At 40.8% G+C, this 24,304-nt stretch overlaps 2 protein-coding genes and 1 long non-coding RNA gene across 9 annotated transcripts in view; 1 reads left to right on the top strand and 2 right to left on the bottom strand.

Annotated features, from left to right (window-relative positions):
* LOC136746873 (uncharacterized) overlaps nt 1-5,922 on the bottom strand; it is a 33,656-nt gene extending 27,734 nt beyond the window's left edge. For 5 of the 6 annotated variants that reach the window (XR_010816427.1, XR_010816428.1, XR_010816430.1 and 2 more), the window contains exons 1-2: nt 5,832-5,922; nt 4,266-4,390 (exon numbers count right to left, since the gene is read on the bottom strand). This is a non-coding gene — a long non-coding RNA (uncharacterized LOC136746873). Of the gene's footprint in view, nt 1-3,863; nt 4,028-4,265; nt 4,391-5,831 lie in introns of those variants that run through there. The other variant, XR_010816431.1, reaches the window with a different exon arrangement.
* The window catches only part of wdr95 (WD40 repeat domain 95), a 45,822-nt gene extending 31,084 nt beyond the window's left edge, over nt 1-14,738 (top strand). Inside the window, exons 21-30 of the mRNA XM_066699713.1 lie at nt 10,261-10,320; nt 10,690-10,846; nt 10,954-11,046; nt 11,537-11,595; nt 12,271-12,409; nt 12,974-13,013; nt 13,108-13,196; nt 13,374-13,561; nt 13,959-14,062; nt 14,352-14,738. Coding sequence (XP_066555810.1) covers nt 10,261-10,320; nt 10,690-10,846; nt 10,954-11,046; nt 11,537-11,595; nt 12,271-12,409; nt 12,974-13,013; nt 13,108-13,196; nt 13,374-13,561; nt 13,959-14,062; nt 14,352-14,526 — 1,104 coding nt within the window. The 3' untranslated portion in view covers nt 14,527-14,738. The remainder of the gene's footprint in view (nt 1-10,260; nt 10,321-10,689; nt 10,847-10,953; nt 11,047-11,536; nt 11,596-12,270; nt 12,410-12,973; nt 13,014-13,107; nt 13,197-13,373; nt 13,562-13,958; nt 14,063-14,351) is intronic.
* Nucleotides 14,739-15,026: 288 nt separating this feature from the next.
* On the bottom strand, nt 15,027-24,199 carry hsph1 (heat shock 105/110 protein 1). 2 transcript variants are annotated; one of them, XM_066699714.1, is made up of 18 exons: nt 23,883-24,199; nt 22,728-22,785; nt 22,385-22,525; nt 21,722-21,844; nt 21,460-21,559; nt 21,227-21,360; nt 20,898-21,142; nt 20,287-20,515; nt 19,721-19,827; nt 19,450-19,583; nt 19,061-19,272; nt 18,629-18,757; nt 18,019-18,159; nt 17,301-17,426; nt 16,847-16,954; nt 16,408-16,527; nt 15,956-16,117; nt 15,027-15,752 (listed from the first exon to the last, which is right to left on the bottom strand). In XM_066699714.1, exons 1-18 carry the CDS (start codon nt 23,987-23,989, stop codon nt 15,558-15,560), a joined length of 2,571 nt encoding a protein of 856 aa, XP_066555811.1. In that variant the 5' UTR covers nt 23,990-24,199; the 3' UTR covers nt 15,027-15,557. The 2 variants fall into 2 exon arrangements, with proteins under 2 accessions (XP_066555811.1, XP_066555812.1); XM_066699715.1 differs by lacking the exon at nt 17,301-17,426.
* Between the last annotated feature and the right edge of the window lie 105 nt (nt 24,200-24,304).

Consider the following 24,304-nt stretch of genomic DNA (forward strand, 5'->3'; position numbering starts at 1 on the left):
ATCTCAAAACAGAATATGTTTTGAACAATTTCTAGCTTATTAGCATAAGTGAAATTAAGATCAAAAATAAGTCAAACACCAAATATAAACTAAAGGATATAAAGCAGAAAAATTAAAGCTACAACAAAACCCTAAATCAAGTAACTCTTGGCTGTAACCAAACACAGTAACTCCAATCATAGATCTAGAATCTCGAGACTGGACACCTATAGAATCTCTAAGAGAAGCAGTGTGCCAGCCAGTGGCCAAATTGCCTAGGGATGGCATACAGTGAAGTAAAGTGCCTATAATGCAACAGATAAAAGCAGTAAAATATTGAAAGAACATTTGTTTCCAAACAATAGTTTCATTGGTTTGATAAATAGGGTCACGGAAACTACTGTATTATCCGATCACGTGTAGGACAAATTGGACTTCAGTTCTAGCAAATAAAAGTAAAGTCATACAGTTACAATTTTAGTCCGACAAAAAAAAAAAAAAAAAACTTCAACATTACTCATGATTGAATGCAATTTATACACAGAAATACACCAATAGCATTTAAATGTTAGAAAAGCCATTAAAAAAAAGCCACACCCTTTAAAATTAACCAATACTTCATATTATACTGGCACAGACTTCAGCGTTATTGGATATTCTAGTTTGATACGGTCTTAAGTTTATAGCCTTTTGTAATTTAAATTATGTATATAGGCCTATAGGTTATAACTAACCAGTTATTTAAAGAGATTGTTAAATCTTGGATGTTTTCTTAAGACTATTGGTAAACCAACCATTAAAGTCTTCACTGTACCTGCATAACGGCACAATAAACCGGGATGAGAGATATATAGATATATACACACATATACATACACACCCACACCATAAAATTAGTGTAGAAGTTTAATATCAGTTTCATTTCAATATGAAACCCAAAATATAGTACATTACTTGCAGTCCATTAGGCATAACAGTCAAAAAGCAACATGCAAAAACCACTTCCATAGAATCGTACATAACACCATACCTGGACAAGATGGGCATTGTCATTTTGGAATGTAAAGGGACACTCCGAACTAGTGCTTCTAGATCTTTGGTTACAATACTACAAGCTTTCAAATTATTCCACCCCCCCTCTCGAATTGAGAGTTTTAGCCGTTTTTCTGTGAAGGTGGGGTTTAGAGGGAGGCGTAGATCACTACTTTGTTTGATTGGGTTAGGAAGAACAGTCTATGAGCAGGGTGAGCTGGTCTGACACGTCACCACTATGCACCAAATATTTTACTACCAATTGTACCCATACGACTGAGTGGTGTACAACTAAGTTGCTTCAGAATTTAATTCTAAACAATGCATGTTTTCAAGAAAAACTATAGGACTTCTAATAGGCTAGGCTACAAATCCATGTTCACTAAAGAGATGGGGGAAGTTAAAAGTTGAACAAAAAAAAAATGAAAATGCAATATATACAGAGCAAAAGAAAACATCCTCTCACTTCCAACGGCTTTTAAATTTTCCGCAAATTTAACGTGTATATTTGTATGAACATAAAGATTCAACAACCAAGACAAACTGAACAAGTTTCACAGACATGTGACCAATAGAAATGGAATAATGTGTCCCTGAACAAAGCGGGGTCAAAATCAAAAGTAACAGTCAGTATCTGGTGTGGCCACCAGCTGCATTAAGTCCTACAGTGCATCTCCTCCTCATGGACTGCATCAGATTTGCCAGTTCTTGCTGCGAGATGTTACCCCACTCTTCCACCAAGGCACTTGCAAGTTCCCGGACATTTCTGGGGGGGAATGGCCCTCCAATCCAACAGGTCCCAGACGTGCTCAATGGGATTGAGATCCGGGCTCCTTGCTGGTCATGACAGAACACTGACATTCCCTCCTTGCAGGAAATCACTTCCAGCAAAGGTGGGTTTGTGCCCATAGACGACATTGTTGAGGGCAATGTCTGTACAACACCAGTCACAGCAAGGGTGGATGAAGAATAAGGTGGGTTTACAAGAAACAGGCATTATGCAGGGTGACTGAAGAGTGCACCAACAATAACTAAAACTTGAAGTGGAACATGTTTTTATGAAGACAATAAGAGCAGTGGATACATGTCTGCAAGTTCATGGAGACCATTTCAGCCATTTACTGTAAGCAAAACAAGAAATCAGAGCAATTTGAAGGACAGATTTGCAACAATGCCGAGAATGTGCTATGGTGTAATACCAGGGAGTGATTCAGCAGATCCCAGCCCTCAAGATCAAATGGCAGCAGGTGCGACAGAAGTTAGTGGTAGAGTATGAACAAATGAAGAGCATCACTTAGTGAAATCTGAGCTGCTCTCCAGGGTTGGAGGGGCATTAGAAAATTACAACCTTTCAAAAAGGGTAATGGTATTAGCTGCAACCACCTTCCCTTGGGACATTGATGAGGCACTGACAAGATTAGAGAAAATGCATTGCATTGCCCACAGCGATGGGCAAATCGGAGCTGCTGAAGATCACTTTACAAGAAGCGAATGAGGCCCCTGATGTTGACCCTGCCCTCATCACAGAGAAGATTCGTGGATATTCCGTGGCTGATATCAAGAATATGTACATGATGGCAATGAGGCGACATTCAGGGTATTGGCCCAAAGGAGATGTGCGCTATCCTAGGATGAACTGCAGATGCCAGTGACCACGTTTTGCTGAACTGACAAACTGACTCACTCCTTCCTCAAACAGATGAAGGAAGTGTGAATGCGGACAAGTTTCTAATTTGTGGCGAGCCCTCTTCAGAACATCTCTTGAAGGACAGGTAACAATGCTAATTTACATTCCCAGTCTTGTTTTAATGGTGATCTCAGTTTGCATCACCTTTTAATATAGACTGGTCAATAGTGTTTTTTTTGTTTGTTTTTTTAAATAAGGTGATGTATACTTAAAATTTGGTAATCCTTTGTTCTATTTGACAGAAGGGTCACCCAAGGTCTTTTTATGTGAAGCTTGCATCAAGCTCAAGGAAATGGCATTAGAGGCAACGATTAAAACCTCTCGAGATCAAACGGGCCCAAAGGCAATCCCTTGATGTGCTTAGTACAAAACAATGTTAAATCGAGAAAATCTGTCCGCCAAAGAAAAGCAAGCTGCGACAGAGGCAGGTTTCAAATGCAGGATTTAAAGGCCATTCTTTTAAAGGCATTCCACCTCAGTCCCTAACATGTGCCTCAGTGCTGCAGTGCTCCTTAATTCTTAAATGCTGGGTAAATCCCACTAGTTTCCATCCAGTTCTGCTCTTATACAGAACTGTGCAAACGTTTTAGGCAGGTGTTAAAAAATGCTGTAAAGTAAGAATGCTTTCAAAGACATTTTCATTTAGTTAACTGATAAATATAAAATCTATGAACAAGGAGTTAACAGAAGAATGAAAATCTACATAAAATCCATATTTGGGGTGACCACCCTTTGCCTTCAAAACAGCATCAATTCTACTAGGTTACACTTGCAGTTTCTGAAGGAACTCTGCAGGAAGGTTGGTCCAAATATCAAGTACAGTTCTTCTGTGCTCCTCTCTCCATGTAATCCCAGACATACTCAATGTTGAGTTCAGGGCTCTCTGGAGGCTACACCATCACTTCCAGGACTTTGTTCTTTATGCTGAAGATAGTTCTTAAAATTACATTTTTCATCATTCGTAATAGGCAGTAGCTGAAGTACATCGCATTCTCCTTAGGAGAATATTCCAACCAGAGGTTGTCTTCATACCAAGGCTTCTGGAATGACCTCCCAACCCCAACCCCATAGATTTTTTGGGGGAATTTCACAACAGGGTGCGATGGAATTTTAAAATTTAAGAAAAGCTGCATTGTATTTGATATGCCTTTTTACATGTCCCAAATTGATAGGATTTTTTTTTTTTTTAACTGAAGCAAAAAATACTTGGAACTCATTTTTGATCTCGGAATATGCTAGGAATCTCCACCTCTTCCGTTACTTTGGTAGATCCTGTCTCAGCTACTAGCACTGTCGGTTCTCTCCGACTCTGCACTTGGGGCTCATCACCTTAAAGGAAATTGGAAAGTATTTCACTAGTCTCGTGTACAGTGCAACAGTATTTTTGTTGTTATCACTAGAATTCTTACAAGTGCAATCATTTTTCTCACCCATTTTGGAATGCCACAGACATTTTAAAAATGTTCACAATACTGCCAAGGAATGTACCACACTTGTGCAAGATAAGAGGAAAAAATATACATGGTTTCTGCAGCTCTAGATTTCTTCCTCAGCCTTATTCTCTCACCTGGAGTGGTCTTGTGTTGATTTTGGATACCAAATGCCTCAGTCTTCTTCCCTTCACACCTCAACAGGCTCTCCCTTACTCTCTGGGTCTGAATCGCAGCCTCTCAGGATGGGGTTCTGGCTGATCTTGAAAGGAATTAGAATGTATAAAACCAACTCAGGTTTCTTAAATTTTATAGAATGCTAAAAATGTTTAAATTTAATTACTGTTCTGAAGTCCATAAAACATTACTGCTTTACCAATAAATGCATGGTTATAAATGCCTTCCAGGTGTGAAGCAAGATAATAAGGGAATTGATTCAATGGATTGAAATAAGCCCCAACAGAGTGAGGGATGGCAGATGCCAAGAGAAGGGGCATACAGATTACGTGCTGCTAACCAAATAATTTGCCTGCTGTCCTGATCGACTTGAATAAAGCGGCACTTTCTTTGGCTGCTTCCCTCAGCCTCTCTGCCTTTTCTCCTCTATAGTGCATCGCTGCTGTGCAATGTGCAACAGCCATGTAGAATGCTATAAAGAACAATAACAGCCCTTCAATTGATTTGATATCTGGTGCATGCAATTTTAATTTATCTAGCCTCATACTTGAGTATTATCAAGTGGGACATTAGATTACAGAAAATAGGTACCATTGGAAACGTTTCCAATAACTACTAGCTAGCTTTATTGCCATCAGACTAACGTGTTGCTTTAGTAAACATTTAATAACCCATTTAGAAACCACTCGGATGAGAAAATGCTGAATGGTTAGCCAGCCATTTAATCCGTGGCTGGTTAATGTTAACCCTTTGCAGCGTGTTCTTAATGCGAGTTCAGGCGCTTCACTTTCTGCCTGTATTATGAATATTGCAGAGACATCTATCTACAAGTCTATACGTTTAGAATTGTATTAACGGTGCGAATATACATTTACATCACTAAACAAAATAGATGTATTGATTACAATAAATTGACCTAATAGAGCGATAGAATAAGCTTTTTTTATGACACGCACTGCAATAAGCATCAGGTGAAACTTTGACCAAGACAGAATATAATAACTGTGCATACATGTATTAACATTACTGTAAAATACAGACAAATGTATCCATTACATTCACAGATATATATACACATACCAGTAAAAGAAACAAGACGTCAAGCTGGGCGGACTCGCTCAATCCTCAAGCGGCTGGGAGCTCGCAGACGGACTACGAAAAATTAACCAAGCAATGCGCAGCCGCAGACGTACTTTCCCCTCAAGTTCACTTGACAGTGCAACCATTGCGGGGAAGGGGTGCCCTTATGCGTCAAATTTGAGGTGCCCCTTTTTTCCCCCCAGCAAGGAAGCATATTTTAGCTTACTTTCGGCAATGGTACAAAGCGAGAAAAGTCACCCAGGAGGGGAGACGGGCTCTGCGGATCACAGCGGCTCCCACTCCCACTGCACGGCCCTCATGCTAAACGCCGATTTCGATCTCAACATCCACCATTTCACGTTTACTCGAAAATATACTGCTTAGGTTTACGCTTTTTTATTCGCATTTCAATACTCATGGCGCTGAAGACTCCCAATAGGACTTACCATCGAAAGTGGGAGGTTTCGGCCTCCGCGGGCTCCTCAACTCGGCGCCTGGTCACTGCTTGTCCATCGTGGCATCAGCTCACTTCCCGGGTTTTCCCAGCAGTGGCTGTGCGTCCGCTCCCTCCCAGCCTTTTATCCCCTCTCTGTGCTCCGCCCACCGCATCGCCGCTACCCTATTAACCCCTGATTGTCTGAGCACAGGCTGTACAACATCATACATGCAGAGGCAACAGTCGCACAGACCAGCCCGTGTCAGTGAGGGTCAACAGCCTGCTGCACTGCTTACCCAATTGAGTGCCTCCTTGTTTAGCCTTTTGGTCTTTAAAAGAGTATCAGTTATATACTTCATCCACACTGACTTTTATGTCCAGGGGGTTAATCTGTTTTACAGACTACTTGATGTTCGTAGTAAAATTATGTGTAAAAAGGGTGCTTCATTTTCATCTGTGGGGGTGGGGTTGGGTGTGAGAGATAGTGTAGGTCCATGGTGTTTCTTTATATTGCTTTATTGGGTGGTTCTTTTATATTGCTTTGTGTATTTATTGGTTGCCTTATGAGTGAGTGGTTTGCTTTATTTCGATGATTGATAAGTTCTCTTGTGAAGTGTGGGCTGGTTTTCTTATGATTTGGTGTGTATTGTGACTTGTGTTGAGTGAGGGTTAGAGACTGCCTCTGACCTTGCTGTGTTCCCCATAACCCAAGTATCTCTTTCTATTTTTATATGTGTACAGATAATTGACTCTATTTTTATAAATTGTTCTCTGGCATTCTGTACATTTCACCTGAATTTATATAGTAAAATTGGTCTCCTTCTGTCTTGATTTAATCCTGTAGTCCGGACCTTACCGGGTATAAAAAGGTGGTGGCAGTGAACCCAATAGTTAACACCCCCCCAAGGGGGGCATTACAATATTCAGCCAGGCGATCGTTTTCTCCTTGGTTCATTGTCCTTTCAAGTAGGGGAGTATTGGTTTATTAAAACTACTTTTCTTAACATCGCCCTGGTTCCCTTTCCTTCTCACTACAAAAGTAGCCCCCGGGGATCAGCATGTCTGTGTTCATAATCAAATGGTATGGACAGAATGAGGCAGTTATTCCAGCTATATTTGTATAATTTTATGTTTGAAGTACATTAACCTTGGCTATTTCCTACTACAAGACATTTCATATACACTCACCTAAAGGATTATTAGGAACACCTGTTCAATTTCTCATTAATGCAATTATCTAACCAACCAATCACATGGCAGTTGCTTCAATGCATTTAGGGGTGTGGTCCTGGTCAAGACAATCTCCTGAACTCCAAACTGAATGTCTGAATGGGAAAGAAAGGTGATTTAAGCAATTTTGAGCATGGCATGGTTGTTGGTGCCAGACGGGCCGGTCTGAGTATTTCAAAATCTGCTCAGTTACTGGGATTTTCACGCACAACCATTTCTAGGGTTTACAAAGAATGGTGTGAAAAGGGAAAAACATCCAGTATGCGGCAGTCCTGTGGGCGAAAATGCCTTGTTGATGCTAGAGGTCAGAGGAGAATGGGCCGACTGATTCAAGCTGATAGAAGAGCAACTTTGACTGAAATAACCACTCGTTACAACCGAGGTATGCAGCAAAGCATTTGTGAAGCCACAACACGTACAACCTTGAGGCGGATGGGCTACAACAGCAGAAGACCCCACCGGGTACCACTCATCTCCACTACAAATAGGAAAAAGAGGCTACAATTTGCACAAGCTCACCAAAATTGGACAGTTGAAGACTGGAAAAATGTTGCCTGGTCTGATGAGTCTCGATTTCTGTTGAGACATTCAGATGGTAGAGCCGGAATTTGGCGTAAACAGAATGAGAACATGGATCCATCATGCCTTGTTACCACTGTGCAGGCTGGTGGTGGTGGTGTAATGGTGTGGGGGATGTTTTCTTGGCACACTTTAGGCCCCTTAGTGCCAATTGGGCATCGTTTAAATGCCACGGCCTACCTGAGCATTGTTTCTGACCATGTCCATCCCTTTATGACCACCATGTACCTATCCTCTGATGGCTACTTCCAGCAGGATAATGCACCATGTCACAAAGGTTGAATAATTTCAAATTGGTTTCTTGAATATGACAATGAGTTCACTGTACTAAACTGGCCCCCACAGTCACCAGATCTCAACCCAATAGAGCATCTTTGGGATGTGGTGGAACGGGAGCTTCGTGCCCTGGATGTGCATCCCACAAACCTCCATCAACTGCAAGATGCTATCCTATCAATGTGGGCCAACATTTCTAAAGAATGCTTTCAGCACCTTGTTGAATCAATGCCACGTAGAATTAAGGCAGTTCTGAAGGCGAAAGGGGGTCAAACACAGTATTAGTATGGTGTTCCTAATAATCCTTTAGGTGAGTGTATGTCATGAAAGCTATTCATTTCAATATCTCTGAAAATCTTCTAAACCACCCACCCCAAGTCTGTTTCTGAAATGTGCTGATTTTACTTGTAGAAAATAAATAAATAAATAACTCCTAGCATTTAGTACAGTACTGTTATACAATACTGCTTTACAAAAGGTTAAATCTTACAACAGAAGTACTGAGGCGGGCTAGACAGTCTGTAATAATGTAATTTAGCATGTAATGCATCACAATTAGTTAATGTGTTCTTGCTTTGTCTGTGTATGTGTATATATACATATACACTCACCTAAAGGATTATTAGGAACACCATACTAATACTGTGTTTGACCCCCTTTCGCCTTCAGAACTGCCTTAATTCTATGTGGAATTGATTCAACAAGGTGCTGAAAGCATTCTTTAGAAATGTTGGCCCATATTGATAGGAGAGCATCTTGCAGTTGATGGAGATTTGTGGGATGCACATCCAGGGCACGAAGCTCCCATTCCACCACATCCCAAAGATGCTCTATTGGGTTGAGATCTGGTGACTGTGGGGGCCAGTTTAGTACAGTGAACTCATTGTCATGTTCAAGAAACCAATTTGAAATGATTCTACCTGCGTGACATGGTGCATTATCCTGCTGGAAGTAGCCATCAGAGGATGGGTACATGGTGGTCATAAAGGGATGGACATGGTCAGAAACAATGCTCAGGTAGGCCGTGGCATTTAAACGATGCCCAATTGGCACTAAGGGGCCTAAAGTGTGCCAAGAAAACATCCCCCACACCATTACACCACCACCACCAGCCTGCACAGTGGTAACAAGGCATGATGGATCCATGTTCTCATTCTGTTTACGCCAAATTCTGACTCTACCATCTGAATGTCTCAACAGAAATCGAGACTCATCAGACCAGGCAACATTTTTCCAGTCTTCAACTGTCCAATTTTGGTGAGCTTGTGCAAATTGTAGCCTCTTTTCCCTATTTGTAGTGGAGATGAGTGGTACCCGGTGGGGTCTTCTGCTGTTGTAGCCCATCCACCTCAAGGTTGTACGTGTTGTGGCTTCACAAATGCTTTGCTGCATACCTCGGTTGTAATGAGTGGTTATTTCAGTCAAAGTTGCTCTTCTATCAGCTTGAATCAGTCGGCCCATTCTCCTCTGACCTCTAGCATCAACAAGGCATTTTCGCCCACAGGACTGCCGCATACTGGATGTTTTTCCCTTTTCACACCATTCTTTGTAAACCCTAGAAATGGTTGTGCGTGAAAATCCCAGTAACTGAGCAGATTGTGAAATGCTCAGACCGGCCCGTCTGGCACCAACAACCATGCCATGCTCAAAATCGCTTAAATCACCTTTCTTTCCCATTCAGACATTCAGTTTGGAGATTGTCTTGACCAGGACCACACCACTAAATGCATTGAAGCAACTGCCACGTGATTGGTTGGTTAGATAATTGTATTAATGAGAAATTGAACAGGTGTTCCTAATAATCCTTTAGGTGAGTGTATATGTGTGTGTTTAATCCATCAGGAGTCTGAGTATCAAAACAAAACTAAAACTAAAACGCAAAGACCAACTCTAGGCCTTAAGGACTATGTTGTCTATTGGGTTTCATTGTACTGGAGCTTATTGTTACACAGAAAAAGTGTAATACTTGTTTTCACTTCTCAAGCGAGGAAGGCCTAAAAGTCCTTTCAGTTGTATTGGCATCTTTAAATGGGCAGTATCAGGCCATTTATAACTGTCCAATGTGCTCTCTAAACGAACAACAATTGTTTTGAGTTATTGAGAAATGAATCCCTGAAACTCTTCCCGCCTTCAAGAACCTGAGTTTAACAGCTGTACTCAGGGGACTCGAATACTGATCCAGGAGATGGGAACATGCTTGAATTGTCACAGTTAAACCAACATAAGTGGTTCCAGTGGCAGCAATCTGAATTGATTTTCAGCACCATGGTTGTGAGTTCAAATAAAAAGCACCAGCAAATGTGTCAACCAAAGCTGCCTGTTTTATGATGTTCATTGTTATTACTGTTTAACAGGACTCAAATGATGACCTGCCTCTCGTTCAGAAGCCTCAACCTTACTGGCAGGATGACCTGGTAAATAACTGTCATTTCCCAGAAGAGCGCTGCAAGATTTAAGATGTAGCATGGCTTCTTAACACATTTGCAATATTGGATTTGATCTCGAATCACTACACACAGTGATTTATAAAAAGCACATTCATCCCTTTGCAACTTTGCAACCTGCTTGCATATTGTGGCTCTGGCATTTGATTTGGACCAGATGTACAGTACTGTTGCTTATGAAAGCCACCAAGAGAAAGTCATGTATCTCTTAAGATAATCTCTGAAATATCAAAGTTTGTTTATTTATTAATTGAGTGTATAATGTTTTCATACAGTGGCACCAATACAGTGTACTGCTGCTTTCCCATATTTAATTCAGATCTGGCTTTTTTTGTCCAGAGGTGTGGCCACAAAGAAGATGTTCTGTGTATCGCTCAGTGCCCTCCATCCCTATTGGCTACCTCAAGCTACGACGGAGAGATCATTGTGTGGAATCTGGTCTCTGGACACCTACACTGTCGCCTGCTCAGCCCCTACCCTCCAGATTGCACAGAAGGTCGTGTTCAAATTCATAAAAATGAAAGCGGAGGTCTGTGGTTGGTGCAGTTTTTTAACCATATAAGTAATGCTTTTCTTGTTTGTTTTCACTGTATCTAATAACAGGCATCGATCGAAGTGTATCAAGCATCGTGTTCATGAAGACACGGGCTCGGAATGTGGAATTCACTGCTTGCCTGCTTTCCAGCGGACCCCAAGGTATGGAAGGATGATGCTTACCCCTGGTAGCAATCCAGTCAAGATCTGAATGATTGGTTTAGCTCATGTCTAGCCAAAGATGATTGGTCTGCCTTTTAAAATCAGAGTGGTTTCAAGAAGGGCTTTTTAATTTACATGCCCAGTTCAACTGCCTCAAATGGAATTCAGTGATCTTTAATGCCGTTTTCAAAGCATGAATACATTAGCAGTAGGTTTATTGATTGATGGGCAAGTGAAAATTCAGTAGGGCAAAGCTTCTTACTACATTGTTCTAACAAGCATCGTTTCCTTTCGGGGAATATTTCCTGCTAATGTCCTGTACATCTTATCTGACTGGAATGTGATTTAGATCTTGCATGTTATAGACCTGAAACTCTAAATATTAAAAGCACTCTTGAAATGTGTCAAATCAAGAGAGGTTCATGTTAAAGAGTTTAGTTACATTACAATCCTGCCTGTGCTAAATTCTAATACTTTTGTCCCCCTGAAGGCTATGTCAGTTTCTGGAGTCTGATCAATGGAGGTAAAATATTTGCCACTTTTGAAGCAGTAAGTATTAATAAGCAATTTGCTAACGTGCTTTAGGATTTGATTGTAAGGTTGAGCAACACTCTCTGCTTGCTTTTTTAAAGATGAAGATTTTGAGTTAATTGAGTGCTTTTTATGAAAATATGATATCTACAGACTCCTAGAGCAGCATGTCTAAAAGCTTATTAAAAGCAGGGGCTAAATCGTCATCTTCCCAAACACCCTGGATGGGCCCAAGGATTTGCAGGTCTAATTGAGAACTTTTTTACACACCAAATTAGGAAAGGAACTTTAAAAGCCTTACAGGAGATTCCATTATTGTGCATAAATTGACCTGTATAGTGTGATTTCCTATACAGCAAGTTATAAAAAAGCCCCATATTAGACAGCAAGCTTCAGCCTAGCTGCCACTCCCTTTTCCCCAATAACCATTGGACAGTGAGACGCCATTGGCAAATGGACAGCAACCATCAAGTGTCATTGGTGAATGGGTTGAAATGTGGATTTAGTCTGGACCAAAGTCCAAAGCTTGCTAGGGTCTCATCAGCTTTGATGGAAGCCCTGCCGCTGCTTGCCTACGAAACCTTAGAGGCAGTTTATATTCAATCAAAGTCTGATGCATGTGCATATTAGGGATACAATGAGCGCAAAAGGCCCTTACAGGATGAATGCTTTCAATGCACATTTGTGTTTCAGTCCAGAATGAAAAGCCACATCACTAAAATGGCTGTGACTGTGGATGACAATCTGCTTTATGTTGCCGATCAGTCTGGCTTCATCTATGTTTATGATGTCAAGAACTATGCTATTGTGCCTGAGCAGGAGGCCCCTAAAAGTAAGTGTTTATTCTTCAGTTATATTTCTTTCTTCTGTATTGCCAGTTTAACAGATTGTAAATCAGATCCCATGCAATGAACATGGTGATTATATGGCATTATTGTGGTATATCTGTGTATGTCATTTGTATATTGATCAATTTTTCCCCCGAAATTGACCTCAACATATATATATTTTTAAAAGTTGGAAAAGTCACCAATTTAGCTAGTAACTTGGTAGGTTAAGCCTCCACCCAAGAGATGGTGCGCTATTGGCCAAACCCCACCATTGTTGGTCTGGTTTGAAGTCAGCCTCTGTGGTTAGCTGGATGGCTGTGTGCTTTGAAGTGTTTTCAGTGATTTGCGTCAGTTTTATGTCTTATCTCTACTGTTCACACTGTAGGCTAGGAGTGTGAAAAGATGGTGACAGCCTGACAGCATGTTTGAGGATGTGTGGGATTTCATCTCCTCTTTGGTGTTACAAAGTTTGTAGAGGAGATTATTAAATTGCAGCTTTCAAAGTGGGGGCATAGAAAGAATTTACTGAATTCAAATTTGAAGTCATCTTTTTTTTCTATGTTAAGATATAAACTACTGGCGGGCACACATCAGCAGTGTCACAAGGTTGGTATGACTATTGTCTATATTTAATTGCATTGCCAGCTTCACTGGGATATGTTTTTGTATGTGCTCACATTACTCTTGCTTCTCTGCTTAGTTTGGTGATTATAGATGAAGATAAAGTGTTGCTCACCTCCTCGACAGACTGTACAGTGCGACTGTGGAGCATACATGGAGAGTTCATAGGTAAATGTCAAAAGAAACAGGTCTGTGGGAGAGGAGGGGAAAAACAGAGCAGGCTAAACATTGTATCACAAGACTTACAAGATATTATCTGAAGACTACTGTTTTTGTTTTGTTCAAGGCATAGCATAAAAAACAGGACTCTTAAATATAGATTAATCAATGTTTATGTTTAAAAAGGTACATTTGGGCAGCCTGAGGCTTGGAGCATCCATACAATGACTTCTTGGAAGCATCCAATGGTTCCCTATGAAATTTTAGTGGATCCCTTGAGCATGCCAGCTCACCATATCTTGGAAGGAGAGAACAGTGTCCTGGATATTATCAACGCAGGTCAAACTGAGAACAAAGATGCAACTGAAACAAAGGTCTGGAGCAGGTTCACTCTTTATATAAGACCATGATTGTCAAGTTCTGAATGGCTGACTTTTACAAGGCTGCTTCCAGGAATGCCCCATCAGTCATCTCTTATAAATGTCGAAATCCTGTGATTTGGTGATTGAGTAAATAGCACCTATTGTCTTAAAACCTGAGGGCTGTGCTCACCAAGTGGTCTGCAGTGTTTAATGTATGCCTTTCTACCCCAATGGCAAAAAACAAACTCGAATGCATTTTCTGTGTCCATATCCATGATGCATAGATAAACGCTGTGAACAGGGTATCAAGTTCTTGAATAACAAAGCATATTTTTGTTGCTTGAATTGAGGGTCTTGCTGGTCCAATTACAGGTCTTACTAAACAAATGCTTTTCATTTTCAATTGCAGTCTGAATTGCACTACAAGCACAAATACCCTCCACTCTGCATCAGTGACAAAGACATCGAAGAAGAAATTAACCAAATGAGTTATCCAGAAGAGCACGGGAAAAGGTTAAACTTTTGTTTCCTTTTGTAAATCACTCTGTGTCTGTCTCAATCAGGAAAACCCCCTATGCATCAGTTGCTTTATTTGACAAAGTGAGGACTTTCAAATTGAAGTAATTGATGAGAGAAATATAATCACAGCTGAACATCTGGCAGGTTTTTAATGTATAATACACTAAGAACTATTCACTATTCACATATCACTCAAAGCATAAGACCCCTGGTTTCCAAACGCTTTTTGATGTACTGCACAACCTGTCCAGACAGCATGCAGCTTATATCTTCTGTGTTGCAGGCTCCGGCATGAAATATTCAAGCACACCAACAAACCACCCAACCATGGAGGTCCAAAGGCATACCACACTTTGAAGTACTTTGAAATAGTCAATGCCCCCACTACCTGCGAGAGGCCTGATCTGTCTGCTGCTGGAATTGACCCCTTCCTGTCTGAATATATGGAAGAGCAGTGACTATTTTTGAAGGGGTCCATCAAGTAACACAGCTTATGCTTGTGAAAGGCTAAATGGTGCTTTAAAAAGTGCATAGTCCCAATGTCCAGCTGCAAAAAACATGATCCCTACTTCTCTTTCCCCTTTTCAAAATGATTTGGACAAGATGCACTAGATCCAACCAGTATGGCAATCACAATAAGTGCAACTTTCATTGAGTAAGCACCATTCAAATGTAGTGTTTAATGATCTGACATTCTCATAAATAAAAGGTCAAAACTATTTGTATTGAGTACTTTTAATTTCCACAATAATTAAACCAAAGCAGAAAACTGTTCAGTTTAAAATAAGGTCCTTAAAGTATAATGGGGTGGGATGACAAAATAGTTTGATTTTTTAAGGGTATTTGAACTGTGCAGTCTATTGTAACGGGTGATACAATGTTTCCTGCCAGAGCGATCACCATCCATTCTTTGGAAAGTTGTAATGAGTCTTAGCAGTCTTAACAGATTTATCGGATAAAAATGTAAGCCAACAAGTTTATTTGGAAATGGAGTGAGAAACATAGAAAAAACCCAACATGCCATTATGAGCATTTGTGCAAGGCTTTAGAGACACTTACTTGAGCAAATTACAGATTGCTTTCTTCATGCGGCACCTAATGACAATTGGCATTTATAATTCCACAGGAATTTTATATACACATTCTGAGTTCTGGCTTCCCTTTGAAAACACCTATATTTGAGTCAGAAGGTATAATCTTGCAACTTGATTATCAAAAGAAAACCTAACCACAAAGAAACAAAACTGCTTTTCACTGGACTACAAAGTAATGTAATAACAGATCACTATATAGCAAAGAGACTGGTAAATTGCAAGGCTTCCTATAGTGCAACAGAAAGTACTCCTGTTTTGAAATAGCCTTCAGTCCAAAAAAAAAGTAAGTTCAATCAAAGCAAGCCCCCCCAACCCCCCCTGCTGTCAGGCTATTCATCTTTACTAATTGTAAGACTTTACATCCAAGTAAAAAAAAAAAAAAAAAAAACTTTATTCTAATTGAGATCCATATTTGTGGATCCATTTTCCCCATTTTGTTGAATTTCCTCTGGGGTGATAACATCCTTTTCAAGTGCTTGGGCTTTTGTCTTGCTGCTGGGGTTGTCTTCAGTCTGCATGTTGTCCTCAACGGGGGACTCCACTCTGGGTTTCGGCTTTGAAACAACAGGCTCGCAGGTACTATCCAACTCCTAGAAGGACCAAAGGCACCCAGTCAGTTTTCCACCCCTCTACATTCCTACTGTCACAAATGCTCTGAACCTGCATGTTAACATCTGTACTGTAGGGTCTTCAATTCTCCTTCATAAGAATCGATCATGATAAAAGCACGTCTTCTAGTCCAACAGTTTTCCAATATTGTTAGTAGTTAATAGAACAAACCCATCCTGCTCACCTGAAGTTTGGCTCTGATCTGGGCCACGCGCACCACTGGCTCTTGATGAGGTCGCAGTTTGTCCTGGGCCATCCTTGCATTGTTCACCCACTCCATCGTCTCCTGGACACATTTTGTGACTTTCTCCATGTCAGGCACATCAATGTGAATGTACTTCTCATCCTGCAAGAGAAGAGGAAGACTATAGGATATGCTGTGGTGGATGTACATCTTTGCCATCGAATATCAATGTGGGGATCAATCGCACTAAAATTTGTACTGGAGGGCAGCTATAAAGAAGTGAATCCTGCCTTTATGACTGATTGATTTAAGCATTACCATCAATGCCTATAATTCTGTCGGGCTCAAGCAAATCCAGTCCTTTTAAAACTTTATTCCAACACTTTGGTCCTGCCCTACAGCTATCAAAACAACAGAACAAGAATGAGAACACGTCATTAAAAACTCATTACCCCATTCCCGTAATCTTCTGTTATCTTCATGTAATTTTGCACTTTGGAGGTCACCTCTGCAAACAGCTTGTCCCTCATCTCAGCTTCCTGGTATCTTTCTTCTACAGGCAGGCCATGTTTCTAAAGCAGAGAGAGATAAAGAGGCTTTTTGTATTGCAAGAAAATATATGTATTGTGTGGACTACTTATATAATCCTGTATTAACTGTCAAGGAGGACTGGGGAAGAATGCAGTTGCTGATAGGAATAGTGATAGTTATCCCTCAGGGCTGGCATTATGTCATCTTCTGTAAAACAAGCGGAGTTTAATCTTCAGGTTAATGGAGAGGAAAACCACATTTGTCATAGATTTAGATTTTCCTTGGACATTTTCATTCTACTGTGGGATTGTTACGGTGATCCACCACATGTTGGTGTTTCATTATTACAAGGGGCCTTACTTGAAGTTCTTGCATCTTGTCAATGTACACTTGTTTGGGCTGGTCCTCCCCTTCATCATACAGCCAGTTTTCGGTCTGGTCCAGAAGCTCTGTGATTTGGATTCGTTCCTGAAAGATGAAGATCGCATGGCGTTACTTTGCGGTGAAGTGGGAGGGGAATTCAGAATGATCAGACCTACAGAAACACCCAACAAGGATGTTTAATTTAGTGTCTGTCATGTATCCGACCATACTTTACTGATGCAGCACAGTTCTGTCTTACGATGGCACTAAAAATCTGGTTTAACGTGGCTTGTTAAGACGTGTGTTTGTATAAATAGAGAATAAGCATGTTAGTATCAGGGCATCGAAAAGCAAGCATTAGCCTCAACTATGAAAGTATAGTTCTCATGGCTTCTAATACGTAGAGGCTTTGCTTGCTGGGGATGTGTAACAGCTGGAAGGAGGCGCTCACCTCTTCGTTTACAAAGGTTTCGTAGGGTCCAGCAAGTTTGTGCCTGAAATAATACACATATTCCTCCACTGCATTTTTTGCATTGCTTCGTTCCCTCTCTAGCTGGTCCTGCATTACCATCTTACCCTGTGTGATAGAACAGTATGTTATCTGATTGTAAACAGTGGATCATATCTAGAGCAGCATTGAAACTTCAGTGAAAATAAATCATTAAGACAACGAAGTAATTCGTATTGTCACTGATCAAATCCACCATTTTAAATCATCCCAAAAGACAGTTGCTGGGTGCATGTTCAGAATAAAGAGCTCCTAGTTAGATTTAATTGTAAGATCATTCCGGTTTTTAATGCCTTCTCGTGCCTTGGTAGCCTGAGGGGAAAATGATTTGTAAAGATCAGCGAGCTATGAATTTTCTATACTGTTCTGGATCAACCCTCTCCCCCCCATTCCTTTAAAAAATGTACTGTGCCACTCTGAGGGGATGTCTGTGTAGCAGCATAGTTCTCTTCTGAATGCTGATTGGTTTCTCCAGCTTGCAACTGGCTTAAACTAGTTGAATTCAATTACTGCTTGGCGCAGCATTGAAAGTCCTGCAGCACACACAAAACTCACGCTGTGACAAACACTCACAACTCATGTATTAAAGCCATTTGAAGAGATTTTCATATTTTGCCTGTATTGAAGCAATAAACAGCACTGCTTAGAGGATGCCACCTACCTCTTGTTCAATGTATGTGTTCAGCTGATCCTCTCCCAGGTGCCACACTAGCTTAGCCTCAATGGGCAGTTCCACATGTTTCACCTTTATCTTGGGCTTCTTGGCATCAGGGGGGTGGTGTGTTGGGAGTTCTCCATTCAGCTAAAGGGAAGGGGCAGATTGGATTGATTTCACACTATGGATTTCCTATCTTCCATTACCTCAGAGGTTACCCTTATGATTGACAAATTAATTTAATGATAGCACATTTTCAGTATTTTCCAAACATAAATTTGACTATTTGGGGGTTGTAAAAGAAGGTTACCTACATAGCAATATAGTGAAGGTAATTATGGTAATTTAAAGTGAAAGTGGTATCTGAGTTTATACAAGTACAGAGTCAATTTGACCTGGATCCATCAAGGCAAAATTGCACAACCTTTATATTATCCATTTGGAATGACAACATTGGAAAAAAAAGAGTAAACAATTAAATAAAACAGGATTCTGTGATCAGTACCCCCTTCACCGTCCTCCCCAAATCAAAGGGGAATACAAACTGTGAAATAGAGAAGACAAAATGTGAACATTTACTTTCACAAGCAAACTGTAAAAACTGATGCTCACTTACTTTCTGAGGGTTAACATCGCTTTGACACTCATCACGAGTGTCAGGTGAAGGGGGAGACTGTTGTGCTTCTTGTTTGTCTATCTGTATGTGGGGCTGTGTTTCGCCCTCACTTTTGTCTTGCATCTCATTCTGGAAATAAACCCCCATAACGCATCACATAGAAATTCATTTGGCAAACACCCAGGATTAGAATGATCAAACTGCAGCTACTAGTCACCTTCAATTGAGCATTCATCTATACTAAATCATTCTTATTACAATCAAACACTTAAATGTATGATACAATCTTATTTTCTACAGAAAGACTGTCAACCAGTCAACCAGTATTCCATCCAATTTTTTGACCGGTTCTGATTGACAACAGATCTATGTTTTACATACTAACAAATTTGTCTCTATACAGCATCATTTGATAACAGATTAGGTACTTACTTCTGTGTTCATGATCTCTGTACTTTCTTGAGTATTGGCATTCTCTTGCAAATCATCCATAAACATAGCCTCATTGTCCTCAACTTGAACTCTCTGAACCATCGATGCAGAGGACACACTCACAATCCCGTGTGCGTTCACGCGCACTTTAACCTTCACTTTGACCTTCTCCCCATCAGCCTGTGGGGAGATGTTCTGCACAGTAAACTGACCTGGCAGGACGAAATGAAATCCAGGATTCCAAGTTAAAGACAAACACAGAAATAGCTATAAGAGAGACCTTTAAATTGAAAAGTCTTATGTACTGCGCCAGGCAACAGTCAATTTAGAATTCAAACCAAGAAACAAAACAAAAAAGCTGCAGTCTAAGGGTGTAAAAAATTACATACCTATATTTGATTCAGGACAGGGCAGCAAATGTGGGTCTGTGTAAAAGGTTTCCAGCACAAAATGACCTTTTCTATAGAAAGTGATCACTTTGGAGAAGGGACAGACATGATTCTTGCAAAATATTTCTTGCTTCCTGAAAAGAACAGAAAAATAAACATTTAACCATCATAATAGAATGCATACAGGAATTGTATGTTGGTGTATTCACTGAAGCTATTAAGCCGTGTATATGACAGCTGATACAATATGAAGTAGTAAGGAATACAGTACTCTGTGGGTTCATCCACTTCTGTGCTCCAGGAGAGGGAGACTGAGAAAGGGATCGTGTCTGTGATGGAGAACTCCCTCACTTTAAACACTGGTGAAAGTATGGCACACTGAGGAAGGAAAGCACAAATAAGAAACCTTTAAATAGACCACTCTGTTCTTACTACTATGCTCCAGATGAAATTTGTGTAAGGCTTTACAGTCACAAAAAGTCCAGTGTTGATCTGATTTTACCCCTTTATGAAATTCAAAGCACCAGCATTTAGACATTTGCATTTTAATGTGAATGCAAATGGCCTTAAACAAAGTCCCCTATTGCTATAACATCTAAATGCAATGTCAAAGTTAAAACCCAAGAAAACATGAAGGGAAAAATAGTATGATTGCTTCTAGAAGGATGGATTCTAGAACTACTCATTATTAACTGTAGCTTGATTACAGATAGGGTTGTAAACAGCCAAATAGTAACAGCACTTACCTAGATTGGTTATCAACACATTTTGTGAATCTCATCGTGGATACCTAGACCCTTTTGGAAAGCACACATGCAAAACACACAAAAAGCTCACCTGCAGGGCACAGCCCTTTGCCACGGCTTCATCAGCATTGAGCGTGGTGCTGACGTCTTTTCCAAAGAACTTCATGATCTTTTCCTTGACTGCCGGGATCCGGGTTGCTCCACCTACGATCTCTATAGCACTGATATCCTGAAGCTGAAGCTGGGCTTGCTCAACAACTGCTTTCAGAGGAGCCACTACTCTCTCTATGAGATCGCCACAAAGTTCCTCGAACTGAGCCCTGAAACAGAACAAGGTTGCACTTTGTACACCCTAAGAGCTCTTCAGTGTAAGATCAGCTTTATGTTGGTAGATGGTTTACTCTTCTCAGCCTCTTGTTAAGCTGAAACATCTGGGTTCCATCAGCCTATCAGATTAACTATATTGCACTTGTGTGGAAAAGGGACCATAAACCATCAAAATAGGCATTAAAAAAAGAAGCACTTAAAAATACACTAAGATTGCTGACGTGTGATATGCAAACTGTTCTAATGGGACTCCTTAAATGGAAAAGAGCATACATCTGTGCATTTGTCACACTTTAAGTTGGACCTTTCAGTGAAAAGTGCATCACTAGGCCTTCGTTCTCCTTGCTGCTTGAGGCCTGACCGCAGGTGCAATACCTGTTCATTTTTCCAGACACATCCCTGTCGTCCATGAAGCACTCGATATTTAGAGGGATGTCTGTGGAGTTGCTGCTCATCAGCTTCTTCAGCTTCTCGCACTCCTGCTGGAGCCTCAGTAGGGCTCGGACCTTGGACTTCACATCCATCCTGTATTTGGTCTTGAATTCCGCACTGAAAAAATCCACCAGTCTTTGATCGAAATTCCTCCCACCCAAGTAAGGATCGAAGGCCGTGGCCAGCACCTAGGTGGGGACAGAAGAGGAGACTGAATGCTCTCTCAACACTTGAACTGAATAAAATTGATTTCAGTTAAATAAATATTTTACCTTTAGCTTTCCCTTGTTAAAAGCACAGGCAGACACCTGAAAAGCAGAGTGCCCCATATCCACAAAAACCACGGTCTTCGGTTTTTCTTCTGGGGCAGGAAGGTCCTGTTTATATATCCCATAATTCAAAGCAACTAAGACATCAAAAGAAAAGAAAAAGGTTATTCAATTATTTTTAAAAATATCTCGTATTGCTCCAATATAGATTTTTCCCCCAGTATTTCCCCCTGTACCTGCTGTGGTGTCATTCATTAGTCTGAGACAATTCAAACCAGCAATCCTGGAAGCCTGCAGAACTGACCTTCTTTCAGCATCAGTGAAGAAAGTCGGCACCTTCATAAATACATCCATGATGCAGAAGATTAGTGAAGTTTGAATAACACACACAGCATTTCACATTAAAATGACAGACCTTCTGCTTGTGCTTGCCAAAGTCCATGTTTTGATTGGGAAAATGTACATATCTTCTGTATGTGAAAGGTTCTGTGCACTTACGGAGATGACACAGTCTGTTACGGTCTTCTGCAGGTTGTTCTCAGCAGTCTCCTTCAGTTTAGTCAGGAGCATGGCTGTTACTTGCTCTACTGTGAAGTGGTGCTCCTCATCAAGATACATCACCTAGACAGCCCCCCCCCCAAAAAAAATAAAAATAAAACCCTGGTCAATACAAATAAATCCAAATGCACTGCATCAATCTTCTCTGGTGTCTCATTTACCATAAACAGCAGGGGGTGGGGGAATAGAAGGCTACCATGAATCATTCACTAATAAGACAGGTCAGTACAGACACTTAAGTCACAATTTGTCACAGAGACAAATTACACCACATACAAACACCGTGGAGTGGTTCACAAACCATACAGGCAGCCTCGGCAAGAAAGAACGAATATAGGGCATTCTATAGGACAGCCTTTAGAGACTTTAGAACAATAAGAAATATCATCTGTAAAGCAGATCAGTGTTTTTAAAACTTCATTACACAATTCAAGAGTGCCTTTTCTCGACAGGTACATTTTAGTGTTGGAACTTTCACTTTGATATTATACATAAAAAACCTGGTTACAAAATGTTCTTGGCAACAGTTTCAGTGGATGTGACTCCTTAGCCAGTGTCACAAATATTGTTACGCTTCAAAGAGTTTCAAACAGATGTACTGACCTTTGCACCCACTCTGCCATCTTGCATTGAAGCCAAGCCATATGGTAAGTTGCCTTTCTCACTTTGGACAACAGGATCATCAAATGATCTGCCATGCAACCTCTTGAAATTGGAAACTGTGTTCTTAGCATTGGTTATAAGCTGCAAAACAGAGATTTAGAGAATTCTAATCAACTCCAACAGTCCACTTGAAGAATACAGGCCTAGCTGTTGTCCAGTCCTAAGTGCAGCGTTGCGTTTGAAATATTTGCATTGAAACAGCACTGTTCTTATATAAATACAGTAAATTATGAATGCACAGATGTTAAACGTACATATTTTATTTGGCACACTTCAACCTTACCTGATTTTTACCTGCATTACCAACAGCTCTATTTTTGGAGCCAAAGGACACAATAGCCCTGTGAAATAAACAGAAATGTCAATCCAACAAAGCAACTGGAAGAACTACCAACACTTCAGCCATAAGGCACCAAAGATTTGTAAAGTGAACTGTAACCTGGTCATTAGAATCACTTTAATCAATCCAATAAAGATTTCAGTTTGTACAGATCAAATACTACGGAGTACTAGCATTGGAAGTAGGCTTAGGTGTATTAAATAAGTGTGTGCAATATACATAAATTCAGACACTGCATGAGTAAACATGTGCAAATTGTTCTACTAATCTTTAAAGACTAGACCATCACAAGAATAATGCTGAATTATGTCTCAGAAAGCTATAATCACAGACGAGTTCCAGTACAGCTTGTGAAGGAGATTAATTTAGGAACTCAAAGCCTAGGCATCTATATATTATTACAGCCTCCACAGGAACAATTTCTCTAATCTGACAAAGCCCTGGGAGTATTGCAAATTACACTGAGTGTAAAGATCGCAGCAGAAGCGGCAGCCCGCCGAACCACAGCTACTAACTAAGGACAACATGCACAAATACAAGCAGCAAAGGAAACTGTGGGTATCCAAGAAAAATGTATTATTTTCACACCTTTATGTATATTTTAAGACACAAGTCTCGGATTTGATCATTGGAAGAGTGTGACACTATTTAGTTTCTATTCCGGGTCGGATGCAATTGTCCAGTTTCTAGAACTTTCCTGAAACTGAAACATTACAAAACCTCCAATTCCAATTACGCCGCGACAGTGACCATCTCCAAGTCATTCTTTAATTGAATGGCATTCATTTGAGCCAAGGGTGTGACTTTTAAAGCATATCACGACATGGCTAAACTGCAGCTGCCAAAGAGTTGATTCATTCAGTTGGCATTATCGAAGGATACAAAATATCAATAACTGTACACAGCTGCTGCACCGCGAATGTACTGCACATGGAATGAACTTCAGCTATAGACATTGATATCCTTATTATGCATCGGTCATTTAATAAAACAGCATTATAACACACAGTATAAAACACAATAGCAGTACTAAAATGTATGCTGTTCCTTGATAATCCTCCTCACCACCATCATCATCATCATCATCATCATACTCACGGGGTGCATCTGTCAGTGAATTCATTGGCCACCGTTTCTATCCCCCCGGCCCTGGCCACCGCGATGTAGCAGTTCTGAAATCCGACATCAAACCCCACCACCGACATCTCGGTCTCCACTCCACTGGATCACCTCCGCGGACTGTATATCCTGCTCTTCTACCGTTTCCTTTACAGCACCGGCTCGCTGCCACTCCGCTATCGCTGGGGCCGGCGCTGCTGCCCCCGGACCGTTTATATCTCGCAGCCGGAGAACTTTCCAGAAGCGTCTCCATGCCCACAGCGCGGACGGCCGCCCGCCCGCCGGGTGTAACGCTGTCTGCGTTCTGGAGCTTTCCACCGCGCCGGCGCAGGAGAGGCAGCGCAGGCCCGCGTACGCCAGTTTTTTGACGTTGTTGCTTCGGTAACACGACGCCGTGCGAA

Source organism: Amia ocellicauda, chromosome 3 (genome assembly GCF_036373705.1).
Source record: "Amia ocellicauda isolate fAmiCal2 chromosome 3, fAmiCal2.hap1, whole genome shotgun sequence".
NCBI lineage: Eukaryota > Metazoa > Chordata > Actinopteri > Amiiformes > Amiidae > Amia > Amia ocellicauda.

Excerpts from the sequence above, each read along its gene's own strand:
- hsph1 (XM_066699714.1), bottom strand. The coding sequence starts at position 23,989 with ATGTCGGTGGTGGGGTTTGATGTCGGATTTCAGAACTGCTACATCGCG. Across the intron at positions 21,560-21,721 it reads TAACAGACTGTGTCATCTCC|GTGCCGACTTTCTTCACTGA; the intron begins GTAAGTGCACAG and ends GTATTTATGAAG. Across the intron at positions 17,427-18,018 it reads ACACATACATTGAACAAGAG|GGTAAGATGGTAATGCAGGA; the intron begins GTAGGTGGCATC and ends TCTATCACACAG.